We start from the raw sequence: 23,979 nt of genomic DNA, 5'->3' as shown, positions 1-23,979 counted from the left end.
CACCAGGGGGGATGAAATGGTGTGTAATGTAATTTAAATAGTAATGCTTAATAATTAAGCTAAATAAGAAAGAATATAAAAGATTTAAACTAGGGTTAGTTAGTGTGTACTTAGGGTTAGAAGAAAAGTAGTATGCCAGCAAGGTGGCTTTATCTTTAGCTGAGGTGGCAATAGAACCATTAGGTTTTAACATAGGTGGGAATACAGATGGGCAAAAGTTGCTGCCAATACCTTTGGCAAGAAACAAGAATGCTGAACTACCATTAGGACAAGCAAGTTTTCTACTCTTTGCCTGTTCAAATTCAGGTTTGGACTGATTAATAACTGGTTTACAGTTGTTAAAAGCTTTTGTGTATACAGAAAATGAACTTAGAGAATTGGATGTAAAGCCAATTACAATATGCAACAGTTTTATTTTGATCAGCCTTAGCACATTTATTTAAAAACCAATGTTAGATAAAGCATGAGATCAAGGGGAGTGTAAAATAAAGGATTTCAACCCTGCAAGAATAATTTCGTTGACAAAATCTGAACAAACATTAACATCAGATGATTTAAAAAAGTAAGACAACCAAAAAAAAGAATAGAAATTTCGCAGATCATCCCATTTTGCATCCTTATAATTCCAAACAACACAGCTCAAAATGGCCATGAGAAAAAGCTCCATTGGAGAAGAGACCATTACCAAGTTGTGATCTGAGATGCTTAGATAACTTTCACTTCGACTGGGTACTTAAAAGGGTATTTGCGAGAAAAATATCATGAGTGTTGACAGTGTGGTTAGGATTGTCTGCTGTTCTGGTAGGCAAATTAACAAGCTGTGTGTGGTCATTAATAATTACAAAACCCTTAGCATCTCAACCAGCTGGAGCTGTGTGGCCAGAAAAGGGAATCCAGAAAAGGTTAGCATTAGCAATGGAAAATGATGCAAGAAAGCAAGCTTATACGGCATCAGCCAAAAAAAAAAAAAAAAAACACCTCCCATTTTACCTATTCATTGCTGGGCACTGAGTGAATTAGGAATTATGGAAAAAGGGAATAAATATCAGTTTTGGTGAAAGAAAGAGTGACCCAGCATGAGGGAAAGAGAGAGTGAATGAGTGTTATGGTGAATGTGAATTGAGTGGAAGAGCAAATGAAATTGGCCGAAAAAATGCAAAGTTAAAAATAAGTTATATTACTTTATATATACTGTACTAACAAACATTTACTAACACAAACACTATCATTGCATTCTCCACTGGCCTGCAAAAAACTTGCAGCTAAGCCTGCACCACAACTGAAGAATGTGCCGAGAGAGTGCAGTGCAGTGCAGTGCAGAAAGCATGAGTCGAACAAATGAAATGAATGCCAGAAGGATGAATGAGTGTAACTGTGTGATGAGAAAAAGAACACAAACCATAAATGTTACAGTTAAGTTTCAATCAATTATATTCTTACTTATTTAACTATTATGCATTAGTATTAAATTTACTTACACACCATTGCGTCCCCCCCCCTGGTGTGTGAGAAAAAAGAAGATGAATGAGTGAGTGAAAAAAAAAAATAAAAATATATAAATATATACAGGGTGCTTCAAAAGTGATGGTCAATAATTTAAAGGTGAACTGTACGGACTACAATATGCAAAAAAAAGAAGCCCGGTAAACATGGGTCCTTAAGTGAGTTGTTTTCGAGATATTAACATTTCTAGTTGGGATCCACCACTGACTTGTTTGTTTAGGTTAGGTTATGCTCATTCTCTTCCTTTCCCCCCTCTTTCAATGCTCTGAGACGTAGCAGGCATATTAGTACTTGTCAAAGGATAGTCAACATGGAAAGAGGTTACAGCAGCAAAGAGTATGCTGCTGTAACCTAATATCTCTTAGTAGTCTCCTAGGACTACTAGGAGACCGTCTAACTGGACCACACTTTCTGTCAAACAGGCTAACAGGAGAGCTGTACCTTCAGTTCCTGCAGAATGTTCTTCCAGATCTCTTTGATGATGATGATAATGTTCCACTTCAGCAATGCCAGAACATGTGGTTTATACATGATGGTGCACCAGCACATTTTGCTCGAGTTGACTCAGTATCTAACTAGAAGGAAACCACTGGTGCTGTCAGGTGGATAGGTAAAGGTGGGCCTGTAATGTAGCCTCCCAGATCACCAGACTTAAAATCTATGGATTTTTGTATCTAGGGTCATGTAAAAAGCTTGGTGTACACTTCTGACATTAACACAGTTGAGGAATTGCAGTGTGGGGTTGAAGGAGCCTTTCAGCAAATCAGAAATGACCCAGGAATGCCTGAGAGGATTTGCAACTCAATGCAGGGAAGACTACAAAGCTGCATACGGATGCAAGGACAGCATTTTGAACACCTTTTGTAACATCCTTTAACATGTAACATCTGTAAAATCCTGTGGCGTTGAAACAAAAAATTAAAAATGTATTATCTTATGTTTAATAAAACCACCCTTAGCAAAGGATTCACAGCTTTTTGCTAAACTAGTGTTCCCATAGTCAGTGGCAGATCTTAACAGAAAATGTGCATTATCTCAAAAACGGTTCATTTGCGGCCTGATGTTCACTGGGACTTTTTTGCTTATTTTAGTTTGTACTTTTCACCTTTAAATTATTGACCATCATTTTTGAAACATATAATCTAACAGGGAAAAAAATAATAATAATATATATAAAATATAAGAAAAAAGTATAAAAATAGAATGCAAGTAGAGTGAAAATGCAGATTATGAATGAAGCAAATGTCTGTCTCTCCCACTCCCCACTGTCTGCAAACATATCCTACTCCCGGAGCAGGATGAGCAGTTTGACCATCCTACTGAAATCAAAACAAAACAGCATTTGCCGATCTGAACTGGGTATTCAAACCCAGTTCCCTTTAAAACCCCATCCCCAGTTAGTTAGTTAGTTAGTTAGTTGAGTTTTATTGGCGCATCAGCAACTTAGGCTATAATGCGCCAAAACTTTGTCAACAAAATTAGTAAAACATTCAGTGACCTAATGAATTAGGTCACTAAGTCAGAGTATAAAAACAATTGTAAACTGTAAAAGACAAATATCTGTAAACGAGTAACAATAGTAAACCTTAAAATAATAAGATTTTTTTTTTTTTTTTTTTTTTAAATACGAGTAAAAAGGTTTACTGTTTTTAGGAAACTAAAAATAGCAGACACATGGTCATTGTCGGATAAAATCTGACTGAGTGTATATGGCTCAGTCAGATGGTTAAAAGCGGTATAACGAGCATTTCTAAAATTGGTACAGTCACATAAAATATGTTTGATGGATAAAATGGTGTCGCACTGCTCGCACATAGGAGGGTCATCAGCCCTCAGCAAAAAGGAGTGTGTTAGATGACAGTGTCCTATGCGGAGCCGAGCAAGAACAACTTCCTCTTTGCGATCCCTGCGTAAGCTGGACCGCCATGGATGGATCATAGGCTTAATTCGACATAGTTTGTTTGTAGTAATCAGTCGATGCCACGAATCTTGCCACTGAGATTGTAGGTTACTACGGATCACTTGCCTGTAGTCTGTATAGGGGACTAACAGGTCAAGATTATCCGTCAGGGCTGCCGATTTGGCTGCAGTGTCAGCCAAATCATTTCCTCTAATCCCGATGTGACTGGGGATCCAGCAGAATCGGATATCGAATCCACTTACAAAGAGGCTGTATATTATCTGCTGGATTCGGGACAGGGTTGGATGATTAGTGTGTGACATCACTGATAAAGCCTGTAGTGCACTCATTGAGTCGCCATATATAATACTCCGTTGGTAACGGTGTTTTCTTATGTGATCTAGAGCTAACTCTATGGCATGCAGCTCTGCAGTGTAAATGCTGCAGTCAAGGGGTATCTGCTCTGATACGGTATTATTTGGAAAGACAGCAGCAGATCCCACATACGATTCTGACTTCGAGCCGTCTGTGTAAACTGGCAAGAAGTCAGAATGTTCTGCACGGTGTTGTGAATAGAGCTGAAGGTAGACAGAGGCTGGAGTATTAGACTTCGTCGCAAGTTTGAGCGAGAAGTCACATGCTGGTGTTTGTGCATGCCAGGGTGGAAGGGGCTCCTTTGGTGATCGAGCGACCTTGTCTACCGAGATGTTAAGCTCATTGAGTAGCTCTTGAACACGAATGCCGAATGGGCGATTGGCGGTCCGCCGTGTGTTATAAAGATTTTCCCATCGTGGCTCGAAAACGGATGTCCACGTGGGATGGTCCGGCAGGGACTTCAGCTTGAAGGCATATTGTAGAGACAACTGCATTCGTCGAAGCGACAACGATGGTTCATTTGCTTCGACATACAGACTTTGGACAGGTGATGTTCGGAATGCACCAGTAGCGATACGAATGGCTTGGTGATGGATGGGGTCAAGCCAACGAACGGCACTATTTCTGGCAGATGCATACACCTGAGACCCATAATCTAATTTTGAGCGTACAAGTGCACGGTACAGACGTAGTAGAGTGCATCGGTCTGCACCCCAAGAGGTAGAAGAGAGAGAGCGGAGGATGTTAAGCCCTCTCGTACACTTCGTACGTAGCTGACGAATGTGTTGAACAAATGTCAACTTATTGTCAAAAATGAGTCCCAGGAATTTTGCCTCTGATACGACTGGGATGGTGCTTTGTCCAAGTCGTAATTCAGGCTCAGGGTGGAGGTTACGTTTGCGACAAAAATGGACGCAAACGGTCTTCTCCGGTGAGAACCTGAAACCACTGGCCGTGGCCCAGATGTTAACACGGTCAATAGCTTGTTGCAGTTGTCTCTCAATAACCCTCATATTGCATGATTGAGAGAATATGCTGAAGTCATCGACATAGAGTGCACTGTTTACAGTTGGAGGAAGTTGTTCTGAAATAGAATTTATTTTAATGCCAAAAAGCGTAACACTTAAGACAGATCCTTGTGGTACCCCCTCCTCTTGGCAAAAAGGCCGCGAAAGGGAGGATCCTACACGAACTTGGAAATAACGGCAGGATAAAAAATTTTTAATAAAAATGGGAAGGTGGCCTCTCAGACCGAGATTGTATAGGTCTCTTAAAATACCAAATTCTCCAAGTTGTGTCGTACGCTTTTTCCATGTCAAAGAACACCGACACCAAATGTTCTCTTTTTAGGAAAGCATCTCGGATAGATGTTTCCAGTCTAACTAAGTGGTCCAATGTGGACCTATTTCTTCGGAAGCCGCACTGAAAGCGGGAGAGAAGGTCATTCGACTCTAAATACCATAAGAGCCGAGCATTGACCATTCTCTCCAATATTTTGCACAGACAGCTGGTCAGAGTAATAGGACGATAGTTTTTTGGATATTTAGGATCCTTTCCTGGCTTAGCAAAAGCAAGAATAGTTGCCTTGCGCCAGGTTTCCGGAAAGTGCTCCTCGAGGAAGATTCTGTTGTACAGGAGGAGCAGACGGTCCATGGATTCTGGTGAAAGATGTTTGATCATTTCATAATGGATGTTATCTGGTCCAACAGCGGTAGCCTTTGTACGGGCGAGTGCTGTTTTCAGCTCATGGATATTAAATGGCCCATTGTATGGGTGGGATCCCTTCGATGTGAATTTAAGGGCCTGTTTTTCAGCGTTGCGCTTTAGGACCAGAAACTCTGGGGAGTAAGATGATGTTGCGGAGATGTTAGAAAAAGTTTCCCCAAGAGCATTCGCTATTGCAGTAAAGTCTGCAATAGTACATCCATTATATTCAAGGACCGATGAGGGGTGCGCTGTGTATTTTCCCTTCATTTTCCGGATTTTATCCCAGACTACCTTAGAGTTGGTAGACTGGTTAATAGATGATGTAAAACGGATCCACGATTCCTTTTGACTCTGACGACGGATGTAGCGTGCTTTGGCTCGTGCACGTTTAAAGGCTATAAGGTTGGTCATGGTAGGATATCGGCGGAATGTCCCCCACGCTTTGTTTTGAGCCTTTTTTGCTGCTGTGCATTGTGAATTCCACCAGGGTTTGGGAAATGGTGGAAACCGGGCAAATGTTTTTGGAACAGTATTCGCAGCTGCTTGGACAATATTTTCTGTGATGTACTTAACTGCATCATTGATAGGCTCCTGACTGACTGTACTAAGATTAAAATTTGCCTGATGTTGGAAGGCAGTCCAGTCAGCCTGATCAAACTTCCACCGTGGTAACCTGAAGGGAAGACATGGTCTCCCACTGTGTAACAAGGTTATCACAGGGAAGTGATCACTTCCGTATGGATTCTCCTCCACTTCCCAAGTGAGTGAAGGGAGCAGAGAAGGGGAGCAGATAGAGAGATCAATGGCAGAAAAGGTACGGGTAGGCATGTGGAAAAAGGTGTTTGTTCCAGTATTTAGAAGGGAAAGGTCATTGTCATTGAGCATACGCTCTATGACTCGTCCCCTTCCGTTGATGCTAGCACTACCCCACAGGGTGTTATGTCCATTCATATCCCCGAGAAGTAATAAAGGGGGAGGCAACTGCGTTAGAAGATCATCAAGGTCTGCCTGGGAGATGTCAGTCCCAGGTGGCAAATAAATAGAGCATACAGTTAATAAGAATCCCACTGAAAGGCGAATTGCAACAGCCTCTATGCTGGTTGTAATTAGCAAGGGCTGCACTGGGGTATGGTTACCCACAAGGATAGCCACTCCCCCATGTACAGAGCCGTCCGCAATTCTATCCTTTCGAAAAACTGTGATGTTGTGCATGGTGGGATCATCATTTGCCTTTAGATATGTCTCCTGCAAGCAAAAGCAAACTGGCTCGTGCTTTAGCAGGAGGGCCTTGATGTCATCTATATTTCGCCGGAATCCACGACAATTCCATTGTAGGAATTTAGCCATTATTTTGGCTTGGTGGGTCCATCAGGCGGCTTCCGAGGTGCTGAGGGCTTACTTTTGTCAGTCTTGGATTTATCTTTTTTGGGGAAGAAAGGACGCTGTCCCGTGTCCATTTCCGCCTCCGCAAAGAGTTCCAAGACTGACTCTTCGGGTACCTCCTTCTGCTCGACATCCATCTTTTCTTGGGTACTAGGGGGGACTTCCCCTTTCTTATTCTTTTCTTTCATAACTACCTTTGTAATTTGTGGAGCATTAGGAGGTACCGATATAGGAGTGGCAGCTGATTGGTCCTTCTGTGTAGGTTTTTGCGAACTTAAGAGATACCGCGCGATGGGAGTGAAAGACTCCTTTGGAGGAATGGTCATGTCCGTCTGAGTTCCGACGGAACATCTCCCTGCTACCTTCTGGGCGTAGGTAGGTCTGTTGATATTCAGGGGTTTGACCGATTTCCTTGCCTCCTGGTATGATATATTTAGCTCTGCCTTCAGCCGTTGAATTTCTTTTTCTTCTTTCCACCTCTGGCATGCTCGTGAGTAGGCCGGATGTTCGCCCTCACAGTTAATACAGGTGGGTTTTGCGGCTGAACAAGCTGTTGTTTCGTGGTCCTTTGCACCGCATCGAGCGCATGCAAGGACTCCACGGCAGGCCATTTGAGAATGTCCATACTTCTGGCACTTAAAGCACCGTAAAGGGTTCGGAACGTATGGACGCACTGAACAGTTGATGTATCCAGCTTTAATCTCGTCAGGAGGTTTAGGAGTGTTAAAAGTCAGGATTACGCTCCTGGTTTTAACAATTTTTCCATCCCTTCGCGCAGTGATTCTCTTGACAGCAATGACTCCCTGTGGTTTTAATTCGGAGCAGATTTCCTCCTCGGTCACGTCGAGAAGGTCCCACTCCGAAATGACACCTCTCGATGAATTGAGTGTTCTGTGTGGTGTCACTGTTACAGGGATTCCTCCGATTGATGTTACTCGGAGTAGATGTTCGGATTGCCTGTCATTTTTTGTTTCAATTAAGAGGTCTCCAGAACGGAGCCTCTTAACTGATTTGGGAGAACCTACTAACCCATCTAACCCTTTTTGAATAAAAAAGGGCGACATTTTACCAATCGGTTTTTCACTGGTGGAATGAATAATTAGGAATCTTGGGACAGGCCCTGATGATGATGTTTCAGTTCGCTGCCTCTTTGTTGCAATAATATCTGCCTCTCCGTCTATATTTTCAGATAGGGACCGGGTTGGGGCCCCTGAAGAAGTAAGTTTATCAGGATTCATAGAGTTTTTTAAATTTTTCAGTGCCCGGGCTCCCCACCCACCACGGAGCCCAAAGGGACGCCCACTACCCGGCATGCAATAAATGCGCTCGGGAGTGGGACACCAGGGCTACCCAGACACTATACCCGCACCGCCGCCAGCCTGAATCCTGTCCCTCGGACCATGAGGGTAGGGGCGTGGCATTGACACGGTTGACCCTCGCAGGCGAACCTACTAGCCGATTGATCCTAGCCGGGCCTTCCAGGACCACCCGTCTTGTCGAAGCAGGGGCCAAAGTGGTGTATTGAAGCTGGGCCCCTCAACCACCAGGATCCCCCTTTCCGAATTTCCACGGGTCGCAGCGCACGGCAAACACGCCGGATTCCATTGATGTAAGCCCGGAACCTAGGCTGTGGGCGTTGGATCCCAGTGATGCTAGTCTGGAAGTCCAGCAGCGTCACTGGGAGGTCCCCTCACCACGTACAGGTGCCCACGTCGAGGGGCCCCATCCCCAGGTGGGGGAGACAGGTCTCTGTCTCTCCCATACCTCGCCTGGTGGGGCTCGTCCCCACTGACCTCTTTGGAGATGCCTACTCTATACTCCCTATCCTTCTACCTGTTTCCCCCAATCTCCAGTCTCCCCCCACTCTAATTAAACCAACCGAGTTCACCCCCTTAACAATGCCACCAAATTCTAATCAACTTTTAAATTCAACTGCTTTCTTGAAAATCTCTTTTGATCTTTCCAAATTCTAGTGTTCATCCCCCTTTATTTATTATTTGTTTTTTTATATGGGCCTTGTCACTGAAATCCTTGGAAATTAGGTGGCAAGGCCTGCCAGAGTACTTAAATAATCTACTAGGTGTCTGACCTGCCTCCTCGTGGCAGTGTAGGCAATAGTGGGTCCCAATAGGGGCTCAACAGCTAAATGGTCAGAGAAACAACAGAACATAACACTACACGACATTCCACTCCCCACACACTTTTTAAATCTCTTGACTCCAGAGAGTTCTGTGTGACAAAAACAGAGTACACAATGCAGAGATGGAGCTGATGCTGTCAGACAATTAACACGCTTTACCTATTCATTTCCTCCAATAGTTTGTTTAGTTCTTGAATTTATTTAAGCTATCAGCTTCCACACATCTATTCTTCAACCGTCCTTCCTCAATTTGAATTTGTACCCCCTCATGTGTGTGTGTGTGTGTGGTCTGAACAAGAGGAAGAATTCCATCAGCATTGAACTTGCTCGATCTGTTCAAAGCCTTAAACACCTCAATCAGACCACCTCGCAGATGTCTAGTCTCCAGATGCTGCAATTTGAAAATCTGAAGCCTTTCTTGATAAAAGCATCCCTGTGTTCTGCTCAACAATTTTGTTGCCCTCCTCTGTACTTGTCCCAGCAGCTCCACATTCTTCCTAAAATGAGGCCTCCAGACCTATATGCAGTACTCAAGATGTGGCCTGACCATTGACTTATACAATGAGATAATCACCTCCTTATCCCTGCTAGCATAATTCATGTATATCATTGACAAAATCCCGTGAACTGCCCTGTTTGCCTGTCTGCATTGCTCAGAGAACTTCATATCTGACTGCACAGTTACCCCAGGTCTCTTTCATTTTCCACTACACTGAATGTAGTACCACATAGTTGGTACATTACTCTTGGGTTACTGTAACCATATGTAGTACCTTGCATTTGTCAGTGTTAAAACTTCAGTTGCCATTTCTCATCCCATCTGCCCAACTTTTCTAGATCCTGTTGCAGTAGTGTAGTTTGATTAACTACCCTGCCAATCTTTGTATTGTCTGAAAATCTGAACATTAAGCCTGATATACCTTCATCAATATCATTAATAAAAACAGAAAATAACAATGTACCCAACACCGAACCCTGGGGACTCCACTAATAATATTAGTCAACGAAGTGCAATATCCATTGATCACCATTCTCTGTCTTCTCCCACTCAACTCTCCCTTTATTCATAGCAGCAACCTGCCCTTAATGCCACACTGCGTCAATTTGTACAGCAGTATCTTGTGTGCGGCCTCCGTAGCCGAGTGGTCAGGAGCGGGAGTGCAGTAGCACATGCTCTTTGAGTAGACCGGGGTTTAAGCCCCTGACTGCTAAATACAGTCGATCTGCCAACCCGCACTGGACCAGCGTGGCAGATTATGGTCCATTTCCATCAGCATGAATTGTTGAGGAAGCTTCCATCCTGCAGTGGGTTGATAATGGCTGTAGTTAACTTTTTTTTTATCTTATGTGCAACAGTATCAAAAGCTTTTCTGAAATCCAAGTATATGATATCAGAATTGTGTTTTGCATCCAGTTCCTTTGTGAGCACATCATAGTAACTAATCAGACTGGTCAAACAAGAATTCTCCTTAACAAATCCATGTTGCGTTTGAAGTATAATTGCAGCCTTGTCTAGATGATTCTGCATTACTTCTTTTACTAGTGACTCCATTATTTTACCTGGAGCTTAAACTAACAGATCTGTAATTATACTTGTCATGCTTTGATTCCCTTTTTTGTGAATTGGGGATACATTCTCACATCTCCAATCTGCAGGGCCTTCCCATGAATCCAAGGATGCTCTCATATTTATGGCTAAAGGTTTGCTTACTTTGCAGCCTCCTTTAATATAACTGGATAGATCCCATCCACCATAGATGCCTTTCTTAAGTTTAACTTTAATAATTTCTCCTACACTTTCCTCTTCAGTTATTACAAATCGTTTAGCTCCCTCTTATGGTTTGATAAAATTCTAACATCCCCTTCCCTTAAGAATGCCTCTGTGTGAATGTAGATGCAATACTCATTCAGTTTGTCAGCACCCTGAACATGATCATCAACAGTCAAATATTGAGTAGACCTATTTTATTCATCCTCTTCCTTCTAGTGTTTACATAAGTAAAAAATCTTTGCTGTTTTTCTTTGTATGCTTTGCCAAAGATTTCTCATAATCTGCCTTTGCTTGCCTCACCTCACCTCCTTTGTGATTTGATTACAGACTACTTTATATTTACCATAGGCTTCTGTGTCAACCGATAATTTATATCCATCCCATGCACTTTTCTTCTCTGCCTCGAGTTTCATTAGTTCATCTGACATCCATTTAGACCTATACCTTGAAGAATATTTCTTAGTTGGTGTGAAAAGCCTGGTAGCTTCTATGATTGATACCTTGAATGCTTCCCGTTTAGAAGTTACGGTAACATCATCTGTTGGCCCCAGTGTATAAAATTTAAAAACTGTCTGAGACCACTGTAGTCACCTTTATGAAAGAAAAAACCCTCTCTTTACCCTTAATGGTAGTTACATCTATAAATCCCAAGAAAAAACCCTCTCTTTACCCTTAATGGTAGTTACATCTATAAATCCCAAATCAATACACCATGATCACTGCCACTTTGCAGTTCTTCTATCTGCAGATTCTTAATGCATGAATAATCACTGCTGATAATCAGATCAAGGGTATCACTTCCTTTTGTTGACTCTTTAACTTGCTGCTATAGAAAAACAGTCATCCAATAAAGCTACAAAACTCTTGCTAGTGTGTGAGTGACCAATCCACAAGTTCTGGTCAATATCTGGAAAGTTAAAATCCCCATTATAAGACATTCTGATTTACTAGCCCACTCCATTTCTCTGTATAGCTATTCATCTTACTCATTAGAGTCATTAAACCTATAACACACTCCTACTCTATTTTGCTTTTTCAGTGCTTATATCATACCAAATTGACTCAACGTTGCACTGGCCACCCATGTCAACTGGATGCACTGCCTTAGATTTTGTGTGCTTCTTAACTAAGATCATAACCCATTTCCCCCTCTTGTAGGATGGACTCAACCCTGGCCCTGCAGGTACTCTGTAGAATGCTACCTATCCACCTGGAAATCACTTTCCAATACCTAAAATACTGTCTGAGAAAGGGAATCCTGGCCCAAGTACACGATATTACATTGAATCTGGATGCACCACACAATGCAGAACAACAGAGAATCCAACATTTAATACTTGAAAAGTGGCAACAAATCTGGAATGCAACCACAAAGGGACAGCCAACCAAAACATATATCCCAGAAGTCGGAGAGGTCAATAGAGAACAAACTTCGTGGTTCGTGCTAGGACTCCATGCCACATACCTTTTAACAAGTCATGGCAACCTAAAAGCAAAACTTTTTGACTTAAGACTGGCTGCCACTCCATACTGCCCATGTGGCCAGAGAGAGAGACTTCAGATCATATTATGTCTGATTGCCCACATTATACAAACCTGAGGTTCATCCTTGAGATGGAAGTAGGCAACCTACAAAGGGGCCAAGAACCACAAATAATTAAAACAAAATAAAATTTTTCAACATGCAACTTTGTAAATAAGGTGATCACGAGGAGACCGTCATTACCGAGACTTTCCTGATAATGACAAACTCCACCGAACATGACTGCAATCCCAATCAAAACATGCTGGCCAGGGGCAAAGGTTGATAACATTGTAGAGCGGATATCATCTTTTAAGGGCACAAAAGTGGTGATATTGTTGTACACATTGGCACTAATGATATTAAGAGTAGGAGACCGGCGGAATTACTTAACAAGTGCAGGTCACTGTTGAAAAAAAGCCGTGAATTAGGGTTGAATTTGAAAGTCTGCAATTCTGCCCAGACACAATAGGAGGGAGTATGTGATTGAGAGCCTTGTCGATCAATTTGGCCCTGGAAAGATTGTGCAAGGCTCAAGGGGGAGAATTTTTTTCAGCCTGGTCTGTACTTGTTAACAGCAGAGACTGCTTCTACAGGGATGGGATACACTTAAATAGAAAGGGTGCAAGAATATTTGCTGTACTATCGAGGCAGTGTTAGGTGGGTCGGAAAAATGCTAGCTTGGGGGGATACAAGGATTAATAGATTAACAGTAGCCACTGGCAGAGTTGAAAGTGATTCTTGCACTGCTTCTATTGGAATGAGCAGCAGCCTGGAAAATAAGATGCAGGATATTTCAGAGACTACTAGGAGTCATTGCAGTACAAGTAAACACATGGGTTGTGTTAGGGTAGCTAAGAATAGGAACAAGTGCATGTATGCTTGCGTGTACACCAATGCTAGGAGTTTGGTAAATAAATTTGATGAATTTGAGGTATTACTCAAAACATCAAAGGCAGATATTGTTGGGATATCAGAGACATGATGTCACACAGATATAAGGAATGCAGAACTGGAATTTGGGGAGTACAATATGTACAGGAAGGATAGACAGGATAGGAAGGGAGGAGGAGTTATACTATTAGTTAAGAAACACATAAAATCCAAGGAAGTGAAGCCAGTCGATATCACTGGACAGTGCAGTGTCGAGTCAGTTTGGTGTGACATAAGTATTGGGAGATTAAAATTGAGAGTAGGAGTATGTTATACGCCTAATGACTCTGATGAGTATAATAAGAAACTGTACAGGAAAATAGTGGGCCAGTAAATCAGAGAGTCTTATAATGGGGGATTTTAATTTTCCAGATATTGACTGGAATTTGTGGGTTAGTCACTCACATCCTGCCTCGGGCTTGGATCAGAGTACTGCAAAAATCCTGGGAGGTGCATTATGGCCATAAAGCCGATGCGCCAACAACTAACTAAAAAAAAAAAAAAAAAAAAGGATAAAGGAACCACTAGGTGGCAGTGATCACAGTGTGCTGAAGTGGGATTTACTCAAAGAGGTAATACCATCAGGGGTAAAGGGAAGGGTTTTTGCTTTCATAAAGGCGACTACGATGGTCTGAGACAGTATTTAAATTCTATACGGTGGGACCAACTGATGATGTTACCAGTAGCAAATTCAAAATGGGAAGCATTCAAAGAATTTATCTTGGAAGCTACTAGGCTTTACATACCAACTAAGAAATATTGTTCAAGTTTTAGGCCTAAATGGATGTCAGATAACTAATGAGACATATGGCAGAGAAGAAAAATGCATGGGACACATAAATTAATGGGTGACATGTTGTTGTTGTTGTTGTTGTTGTTTATTGGGTTTTTAGGAGCATTAGCAACTAAGGCCATATTGCTCCGGTGCGGTGGTCATTCCCTGACCTTTCTGCATCCTCCGTATTTGGTGGTGATGGGCTCGAACCACGGTCTAATCAAGAAGCGTGTGCTACGCACTGCTGCTCCTTCCCACCTGGCTACGGAGGCACCAATGGGTGACATGGAAGCCTATGATAGATATAAGCTGGTCTGTAATCAAGTCACAAAGGAGATTAGGCAGGCAAAGGCAGATTATGAGAAATCTTTGGCAAAGGATGCAAAGAAAAACAACAAAGAGTTCTTTACCTATGTAAATTCTAGAAGGTAAGGGATGAATCAAATTGGTCCACTGGATATGGATAGTTCAACTGTTGATGATCCTGCTCAGGTGGCTAACAAACTAAATGAGTATTTTGCATCCACATTCACACATGAGGAGTTATTCAGGGAGGGGAATGACAGAGGTGAGTTAAACTCTGGTAGTGAGCTAGATGATTTTGTAATAACTGAGAAGAAAGTAGAGGAAGTACTTTCCTTTCAGATGTAAAGTACTACATATGGGAAGCAGTAACCCCAGAGTAGCATATCAACTCTGGTACTACACTGACAGTGGTAGAGAACGAAAAGAACTTGGGGGTAATTATGCATGCAGATATAAAGTTTTCTGAGCAGTGCAGACAGTCTGCAAGAGTAGCTCATGGTGCCTTGTCAATCCTGTAATAACTGAGAGTAAAGTGGAGGAGAAATTGTTGAAAATAAACACAAGAAAGGCACCTGGGGGTGGATGAAATCTATCCACTTACATTAAAGGAGGCAGCAAAGGAAGTAAGCAAACCCTTAGCCATAATTATGAGAGCTTCCCTGGACACAGGGGAGGTACACATGGACTGGAGATGTGCAAATATGACCCCAATCCACAAAGGAGGATCAAAGGGAGATACAGGTAATTACAGACCTGTTAGTTTAACTTCTATTCCAGGGAAATTAATGGAGGCACTGGTTAAAGAAGCATTGCGGGATCATCTAGACAAGACTTCAGTTATAGCTTGGATACAGCATGGGTTTGTTAAGGGGAAGTCTTGTCTGACTAATTTGATTGGATACTATGACAAAGGAAATGGATGCAGAGAATAACTTTGATATCATATATTTAGATCTTAGAAAAGCCTTTGATACTGTTGCACATGGAAGACTGCTGCACAAATTGGAGCAGTGTGGCATTGGAGGCAAATTGCTGCTATGGATAAAGGTATGGTTGAGCTGGAGAAGACAGAGAGTGGTAATCAATGGACACTGCTCTTCGTGGACTAATGTTATTAATGGAGTCCCTCAGGGTTCAGTGTTGGGTCCATTGTTGTTTTCTGTATTTATAAATGATATTGATGATGGTATATGAGGCTTAATGTCCAAGTTTGCAGACGATACGAATGTTTGCAGGGTTGTTGATGCACTAATGACAGTACACTGCTGCAACAGGATCTAGAAAAGTTGAGAAGATAGGCTGAGAGATGGCAAATGAAGTTTAACATTGACAGATGCAAAGTACTAAATATGGGAAGCAGTTTGGTCCTTGAGGTTGTCACAGACATTCTCTCAGATATGCCAGACAAGCTGTACTTGCTACCTGGGAGTCTAAAACGCTGATGGAACTGATATTCGGGTGACACTCAAGTCATGTGGACCCAATTTTGGCAAAGTCCGGACGGTCTGTGACATCCAAATCCTCTGCTTGCACCGTCACGATGGTGGGACTGTTAGTAATCCTGGGTATAACCTCCATGCACAATTACATGGTGGGTGACCACCCAGGTGTGAACCAACGTAAACAGAGGTTGAGGTGTGGCACCCACACCACTGGAGCAATGCCGCCCCTCTATGTTACCAGGCAGTACTAGGTGGTAAATGACTCTAATCAACCGGTGCAATACCACCACTTTGCTTATTGGAGGCTTGAAGTGGTGGAACCCATGTTTAGTCTCTAGAGCTAAGTTCCGGTCAACCCTTCCCTATCTCTTCCATCATGCAGTATGATTGATGACTTTTGAGGTTATGATGAACATCATGGCGAGATCCAATATTCCTTACATTTCGAGGGTACAGCTCTAAAACGGTGTTCGCAGGCCGGCCGCTAGTTAGTACACCGGACCGAACCTATTGGTAACTCTCTAGGAGGCTTCCAAATCAGCTAGTGTATAATCTTGCTATCTCTACTCTGCCAGATAGTGACTGGAGGGAGTCCGAGTAGTGTGTATGCGGGGAGCATTGTCGAGGACGTTATGTCAAGGATCTGGGTATATTCTTAGCGTGTGTACGCCATATCATATCCAAAAATTTCATTACTTCATACCTACCCACTTTTTCTTGCTATTGAATACACCATGAATTGTCAAACTAATAGAGCAAGCTTATCTGCGAAAAGATCTAAACCTCCCAAGCACTTCCTAATTCATTTCACAAATATACATGGTCTCAATTATAATCTCAACGATGTTCATTTCCACTTGAAGTCTGCCTAACTCCATGTACTTTTTCTGGCAGAATCTCAGTTATCGGTTGATTCAACTACTGCTCATCTCAGATGCCCAGATTATTCACTGTATGATTCCTTTCGCCTCAAAGGTGGTACTTGTGCATATGTCCATTCTGATATTCCCTGTCAGAGACTTGGCAATTTGGAATCTCCTCTCTTTGATCTTCTCAGGCTTAAAATCTCTCTACCTCATTGTGTCAAATTCATCTGTTGTCTCTACCGTTCTCCCAACTCCACTAATCACTTGGAGCTCATTGAGTTTCTCCAGTCCAATTTTCTTAACAGTGAGGTACTTTTCCTTGGTGATTTTAATATTCACAACTCCAGCTGGCTTCCGTTTTCTAGTCACACCGACCCAGCTGGTCGAAATGCTGAGGCTTTTGCAATTACTAATGACCAAGCACAGATTGTTCATTTACCTACAAGAATACTAGACAGTCCTAATCATACAGCCAATACGCTTGATCTTTTTCTCAACATTTGCTCAGATCGTGTCAGTGAAATTATTCTTGCAGGAATGGAATCCTTTATCCCACACTCCACTTTAAAATCTCGTCCTTTAAATAAACCTTGGTTTTCCAATAAATGTGCTAAGGCTGTTGCATAAGAATGTTGCATATCGTAATTGGCTTATTTCTAATTCTCCGGTTTCATTTTCTGCCTACACCAAAGCTCGCAACAATTGTAAAGCAGTTATTAATCAGTCCAAACTAGAGTTTGAACAGGCTAAGAGTAGAAAACTTGCTTCTTGCCCTAATGGTAGCCGAGCATTCTAGTCTCTTGCCAAAGCTATTGGCCGCAACTTTTGCCCATCTCTGCTCCCACCTCTGTCCAAACCAGATGGTTCTGTTGTCACTTCAGCCAAGGATAAAGCTGACCTGCTAGCATCCCATTTTTCTTCCAACTCATGTATTAATGATCTTGGTAAAACACCTCCCACCATTCCCAACATGCTCCATTCAGTGCCTCCTGTGGTCTTCCGTCAAAAGGATGTCAGAAGGATTTTGACGAATCTTGATGCTAAGGAAACTCCAGGTCCCAATGGTATTTCTCCACTTGTTCTCAAAACCTGTGCTCCTGAACTTAATCCTATTCTTTGCCTCCTTTTTTCACTTTCTTATTCCAAAGGTGTTTTTCCTTCTGCTTGGAAATTTGCTCATATCCAGCTAGTTCCTAAAAAAGGGTGACAAATCCCTCCCATTCAATTATTGTCCCATTGCAATTACTTCTACTCTTTCTAAAGTAATGGAGAAATCAATTAACCGCCAACTCTTTAACTACCTAGAAAACTTCCGTCTGATCAATGATCGCCAGTATGGATTCCGTCAGTGTCGATTCACTGGGGATATTCTGGCTTATGTTACCCATTTATGGACTAATTCAATGGAAAAATTCGGTGAAACACAAGTAGTTGCTCTTGACATCTCAAAGGCTTTCGATCATGTTTGGCATAAAGTTCTTCTAAACAAGCTTCCATCTTATGGTTTGCCAACTGTTTTTAGTAATTGGTATCCAGTTTTCTCTCTGATCGCTCACTGAGGGTGATGGTAGATGGCTCTCTGTCTTCTAACTTCTCCACTAATGCCGGTATCCACCAAGGTTCAGTTCTTTCTCCCACTCTTTTCCTCTTGTATATTAATGACCTTCTTCCATTGACTGGAAATCCTATCCATAGTTTTGCCGATGATAGCACATTGCATTCCACTTTCCATTTTGAGAAACCTTGTTCTGCTCAATCAGCTTCAACTTCTCGAAAATCTGCTACCAATTCCTTAAATGCCGATCTTCAGGTAATTCTCCAGGGGGCAAAGACAACTTAGTTAATTTAAACCCTTCTAAAACTCAGTCTTGTCTTATATCTCTCAAAAAGGATTCTTCTGCTCCTATGCTTATCTTTAGTGACACTCCGAGTTCTAGACAAAATGATATATCTCTTTTGGGGATTACCCTGACTTCTAATCTCTCTTGGAACAAGCACATTACAAAATTGCTTCCTCTGCATCTAAAAAACTTGGTTTTCTCTTTCGCTCTCGGCATTACTTTTCTTCCAAACAGCTGCTCACTCTGTATAAATCGCAAATCTGCCCAGCCGTGGAATATTGTTCCCGCATCTGGGGTGGTGCCCTCAAAACCTCTCTCAGGAGTCTTGATTCCATTCAGAAGAGGGCATTTAGGTTAATTAATGTTTCATCTCTAACAGAGTCTCTCCACTCGCTGTCTCATAGACGTACTGTTTCTGTTGCATGCCTCTTCTACAGATACTTCCATGAGCACTGTTCTTCTGAATTGGCTTCTATAATTCCCGCTCTCTCTTTCAAAACAGTCCGAACACGTGCCGCCGCCAGCCAATATCCATTTACTGTCCAACTTCAAACTCACAGAACCAACTTTTCATCTTCCTCGTTTATTCATTCAACTGCCGTTTTCTGGAACAACCTTCCTTCATACATATTTCCTGAAAATTACAGTCTGCAGAAGTTCAAGTCCAATGTCAACAAATATCTTCTTTCATCTTCTCAATCTCCAACCCAAGCATAGTACTAAGTACTATAGGTTCTAATACCTCTCATGTTTGGGGTTTACATAAAAAAAAAAAAAGTAATCCCAGAGTAACGTATCAAGTCTGTGGTACCACACTGACAGTGGTAGAGAATGAAAAGGACTTCATATCTGCCTGCACAATTACCTGGGGGTAATTGTGCAGGCAGATATGAAGTTTTCTGAGCAGTGCAGATGGTCTGCAAGAGTAGCTCATTATGTCTTGTCATTGATATACAGGAATTTTTCTAGCAGGGATAAGGAGGTGATTATCTCCTTGTTAAGGCAATGTTCAGACCACACCTTGAGTACTGTATACAGGTTTGGAGGCCTCATTTTAAGAAGGATGTTGAGCTGTTGGAACGAGTACAGAGAAGGGCAACAAGATTAGTGAATGGAACAAAGGGTTGCTCTTATGAAGAAAGGCTTAAGTTTTACAAATTATAGTGTCTGGAGACTAGGCACCTGTGAGGTGATCTGATTAAGGTGTATAAAGCCTTGAATGGTTTGAGCATGCTCAATGCTGATGGGATTTTTCCTCTCGCTCAGAATAATTGCCTGAGAAGGCATAAATTCAAATTGAGGAAAGACGGTTGCAGGATAGATGTGCAGAAGTTTGCCTTCAGCCAGCGGGTGGTTGATTGCTGAAACAAACTTCCATCTGTCATTGTAGAAGTTGATAGCTTAAATAGATTCAAGGCAGAACTTGACAAACATTAGAAGTGAGTGGATGGGTGAATAAGGGTTTTTTTTTTTTGGCTGATGCTATATAAACTTGCTTTCTTACAGCATGTGCCTTTGCTAATGCTAATGATATACAGGAATTTTTCTAGCAGGGATAAGGAGGTGATTATCCCTTTGTATAAGGCAATGGTCAGTCCAAACCTTGAGTTCTGTATACAGGTTGGGAGGCCTCATTTTAAGAAGGACGTAGAGCTGTTGGAACAAGTACAGTGAAGGGCAACAAGATTAGTGAATGGAAGAAAGGGTTGCTCTTACGAAGAAAGGCTTAAGTTTGGCAAATTACAGTGTCTGGAGACTAGGCACCTGCAAGGTGATCTGATTGAGGTGTATAAAGCCTTGAATGGTTTGAGCATGCTCAATGCTGATGGGATTCTTCTTCTTGCTCAGAATAATCACCTGAGAGGGCATAAATTCAAATTGAGTAAAGACAGATGTAGGATAGATGTGTGGAAGTTTGCGTTTAGCCAGCAGGTTGTAGGTTCGTGGAACAGACTTCAGACTTCCATTATTGTGGAAGTTGATAGCCTAAATAAATTTAAGGCTGAGCTGGACAGGTACGGAGGGGTGAAATGGGAGCTTTTTTTTTTTTTTTTTTTTTGGCTGATGCATCATATGCCTCTACTAATGCTACCTGCTGACCTCTTCCAGAGTGGGATCATGACAACTAAAGAAGACTTGATGGCCAGGGAGCCCTTCCCCCCTGGTATATCCTTGGCTAACTTCTGTACGGAGATAGGAACTAGATGCTGACTCTTCTGGGGTGGGATTAAGCTGACCCCAGCTGGGTGAGATTTTCCAACTGCTGACCTTGACTGCATCCGGGTCACCCCCCCCCCCCGCCTTCTGACCCACTAGACTTCATCAACCTTACAGATGCTACAGCAGTCAATGACCAGGGCACCTAGCTCCTTGTTTCAGGTGCTTCCAGGGTGGGATTCTCCAACCGTCTGTAAAATACTTTACTTCACCTTTCGGCGCCTCCGTAGCCAGGTGGGAAGGAGCAGCAGTGCGTAGCACATGCTTCTTGATTAGACCGGGGCTCGACCCCGTCACCACCAAATATGGAGGATGCGGAAAGGTCAGGGAATGTCCACCGCATATCCCGGAGCAATATGGCCTTGGTTGCTAATGCTCCTAAAAACCAAATAACAACAACAACAACTTCACCTTTCTTGTTCCTGTTTTTCTGGGAAGCCTTCTACTTACTACTCCAGCTTGCTATCTCTGTTCCCACTGCATCCAAACACAGAACTTCTTCAGCTACCTCCCCACTCCATTTCGATTTTTTGCTTCTTTTTTTTTTTTTTTTTTTGTTTAACCCTCTCCATAGCTTCTTCTCCGGAGGGAGGCCAGCTTGAGTACATGGTACAGCCCGACACGCCTCCATGTCGCAAAGGACTGGAGTTAGGGAGCATCCAACTGGGTGTTGAATGCTCCCTTGTGCTAAGATGCCAGTCACACAACACCCCAACACAAACACTGCACCAAACTGTCACTTACCACAATACATTCATATGACCCGCTAGACTTCGTCAACCTTACAGATGCTACAGCAGTCAATGAGGGAAACCTTGCATCTCCCACAAAGAACTTTAGACACATTCGAACATTTTTGCCCTTTCTATACATATTGTTCTCCCTATATTCAAATTCTTATATATATCTTAGTATCCCTTATATCTTAGTGACACCACATCTCTAAAATCCCAACAATATTTGATGTCTTGACCAGCACTTCAAATTCATCAAATTTTTTACTATACTCCTAGCATTAGTGTGAACTTTAAATCCCCAAGAAAAATTACCTCTCTCTTAGGAAATTCAGACTATAGAAAGTTGATTTTCAAAGAAAGGAAATCAGAGTTCCAAGTGATTAGTTGAACTAAACAGCAAGATTACAATTGCTGAAGAAGTGACAGAAAAGCATTGAAACGTATGATTATTAAATTATATTAGTACTAGATCCTAAACTTTACACAAGTGAAGTGCTTGTATTTGAAGTATTTAGATTGAGATAACCTGTGAAAAATGCCTTTCAAACATTATATTAGTTACAGTTTTTTTCCCATGATTTTTGTCATAATTTTTTTTAAATTCTGATTTGTGTTTTGAGAATAATTTTACTCTTATATTGGACAGTTGAGTCATAATAAAAACAGATTAATATTTTTTTTTTTTTTTTTTTTAGGAGCATTAGCAACTAAGGCCATATTGCTCCGTGAATATGCGGTGGTCATTCCTGACCTTTCCTCATCCTCCGTATTTGGTGGTGACGGGCTCGAACCCCGGTCTAATCAAGAAGCGTGTGCTACGCACTGCTGCTCCTTCCCACCTGGCTACGGAGGCGCCTAGATTAATATTTAAAAGCATTTTTGTACAGGGTGTTCTTTTAATATACAAATACCAGTTTCACTACTTTGAAAGAAATAAAACAAAACTTTACATTAAATATATTGTGCCATCTCTTTCCATTTTTAAAAACGTAATAACACATTGAATTTCTTTCTAGAGCCCTCTTAAGCAAAGAAAGTAAAGATAAGCTTGCTCTTAATTTTATGTACGAAGCACCTCCTGGTGCTAAGAGAGGTAAGTTTCTCAAGTTATGTAGAGTCAGTTTTTACAGTTTTATTTATAAATGTAAAAAATCCTTTAAAAATATAGAAAACATTAAAAATATGGTTAGCTAAATATGGTCCAATATAATGATAGTGGACCACACTTAGCTAACCAGTCTTCAGAAGTTAATATAGCACAGTTAACAGAACGAGCATATTTCACTTTCTGTCTAACAGCATAATCAGTGTTTAAAAAAAAAAAAAAAAAAAAACAGTGCTGGTACCCATATCTCAATAGTAAATTTTAAAAATGCTCCTCTCCCTTCTGTGTTGCCTCTCTCCTTTTCTATTGAATTTTTCTGATAAACTTAGAGATCAGCACTAATTTTTATTAATTGGTTTTAATGAATTAATTGATTGTTAATTGAAAAATGCCCTTTCCTCTTCTGTGTCCCCTCTTTTCTATTGAATTTTTCTGATAGACTTTTAAAGTGATTGTTGAGATTAAAATGTTACTCCATTTATTAACTCTCCAGCTGGCATGCTTGATATATTCTCTACAACAGAAAGTAAAACTTAAAAACCTAAATATTATTAGAATTGCATCAGTGTGAATTTTAGTATAATATCAATCTCTATCTTTAATGCATGGAAATTGAACTTGGCCTATTACAACGTAAGATCGCTCATCGGTGAAGACAGGATATTAGAGCTGGAAAAGGAATTAGAAAATGTGAATTGGAATATCATTGGTTTGGCTGAAACAAGAAGAAGAAATGAATCACTTATAAGTTTATCAAGTGGAAATCTGCTGTACACCAATGGAAACAATGAAAGGAGCGAAAGTAGAGTTGGCTTTCTGGTCCATAAAGATATAAAAAACAACATTTTGGAATTCAAAAATACATCACCAAGGGTGTCAAGACTACTACTCAGGATTTCTAAGAGGTACAAGCTAAAGGTTATAATGATTTATGAACCAACATCAAGCCATGATGATGAAGAGGTTGAAGAAATGTACACCGAAATTGAGAGTCTTCTAGATGAGCAGGAAACCCACTACACTATCATTATGAGAGACTTCAATGCTAAGGTTGGAAAGAGACAGAACAGTGCAGAAAGGAGAACTATAGGAAATTTTGGAATTGGTGAAAGAAATGAAAGAAGTGAAAGATTTGTGGAATTTGCAGAATCTCGAGGATTGTCAGTAATGAACACTTTTTTCAAGAAAAGGGTGAACAGAAAGTGGACATGGAAGAGCCCAAATGGATTAACAACTAATGAAATCAAATTCATCCTCACTACAGAAGATATATCGTGAATGATGTTACCGTCCTGAACAAGTTAAATGTTGGAAGTGATCACAGAATGGTAAGTGCACACTTGATATAGATGTAAGAAAAGAAAAGAAAAAACTGACTTGAGTAAATAATACGAAGGTCTTTGAGATAACAGAAGAGGAGAAAAAGTAGTATGTGCTGGAACTTAAGAACAAGTTG

The 23,979-nt window shown here is 41.4% G+C and overlaps 1 protein-coding gene across 1 annotated transcript in view; it reads left to right on the top strand.

Annotated features, from left to right (window-relative positions):
* Positions 1-23,979, top strand: part of LOC150079436 (corepressor of RBPJ and splicing regulator) — a 123,626-nt gene that overhangs the window by 26,374 nt on the left and 73,273 nt on the right. Inside the window, exon 3 of the mRNA XM_090383068.1 lies at positions 22,435-22,511. Coding sequence (XP_090239194.1) covers positions 22,435-22,511 — 77 coding nt within the window. The remainder of the gene's footprint in view (positions 1-22,434; positions 22,512-23,979) is intronic.

The sequence above is a fragment of the Mastigoproctus giganteus genome, chromosome 10 (genome assembly GCF_048544385.1).
Source record: "Mastigoproctus giganteus isolate SK-2022 chromosome 10, ASM4854438v1, whole genome shotgun sequence".
Taxonomy (NCBI): Eukaryota; Metazoa; Arthropoda; class Arachnida; order Uropygi; family Thelyphonidae; genus Mastigoproctus; species Mastigoproctus giganteus.
Note: the sequence above shows the minus strand (reverse complement) of the source record. Positions and strands in the feature narration are given on the sequence as shown.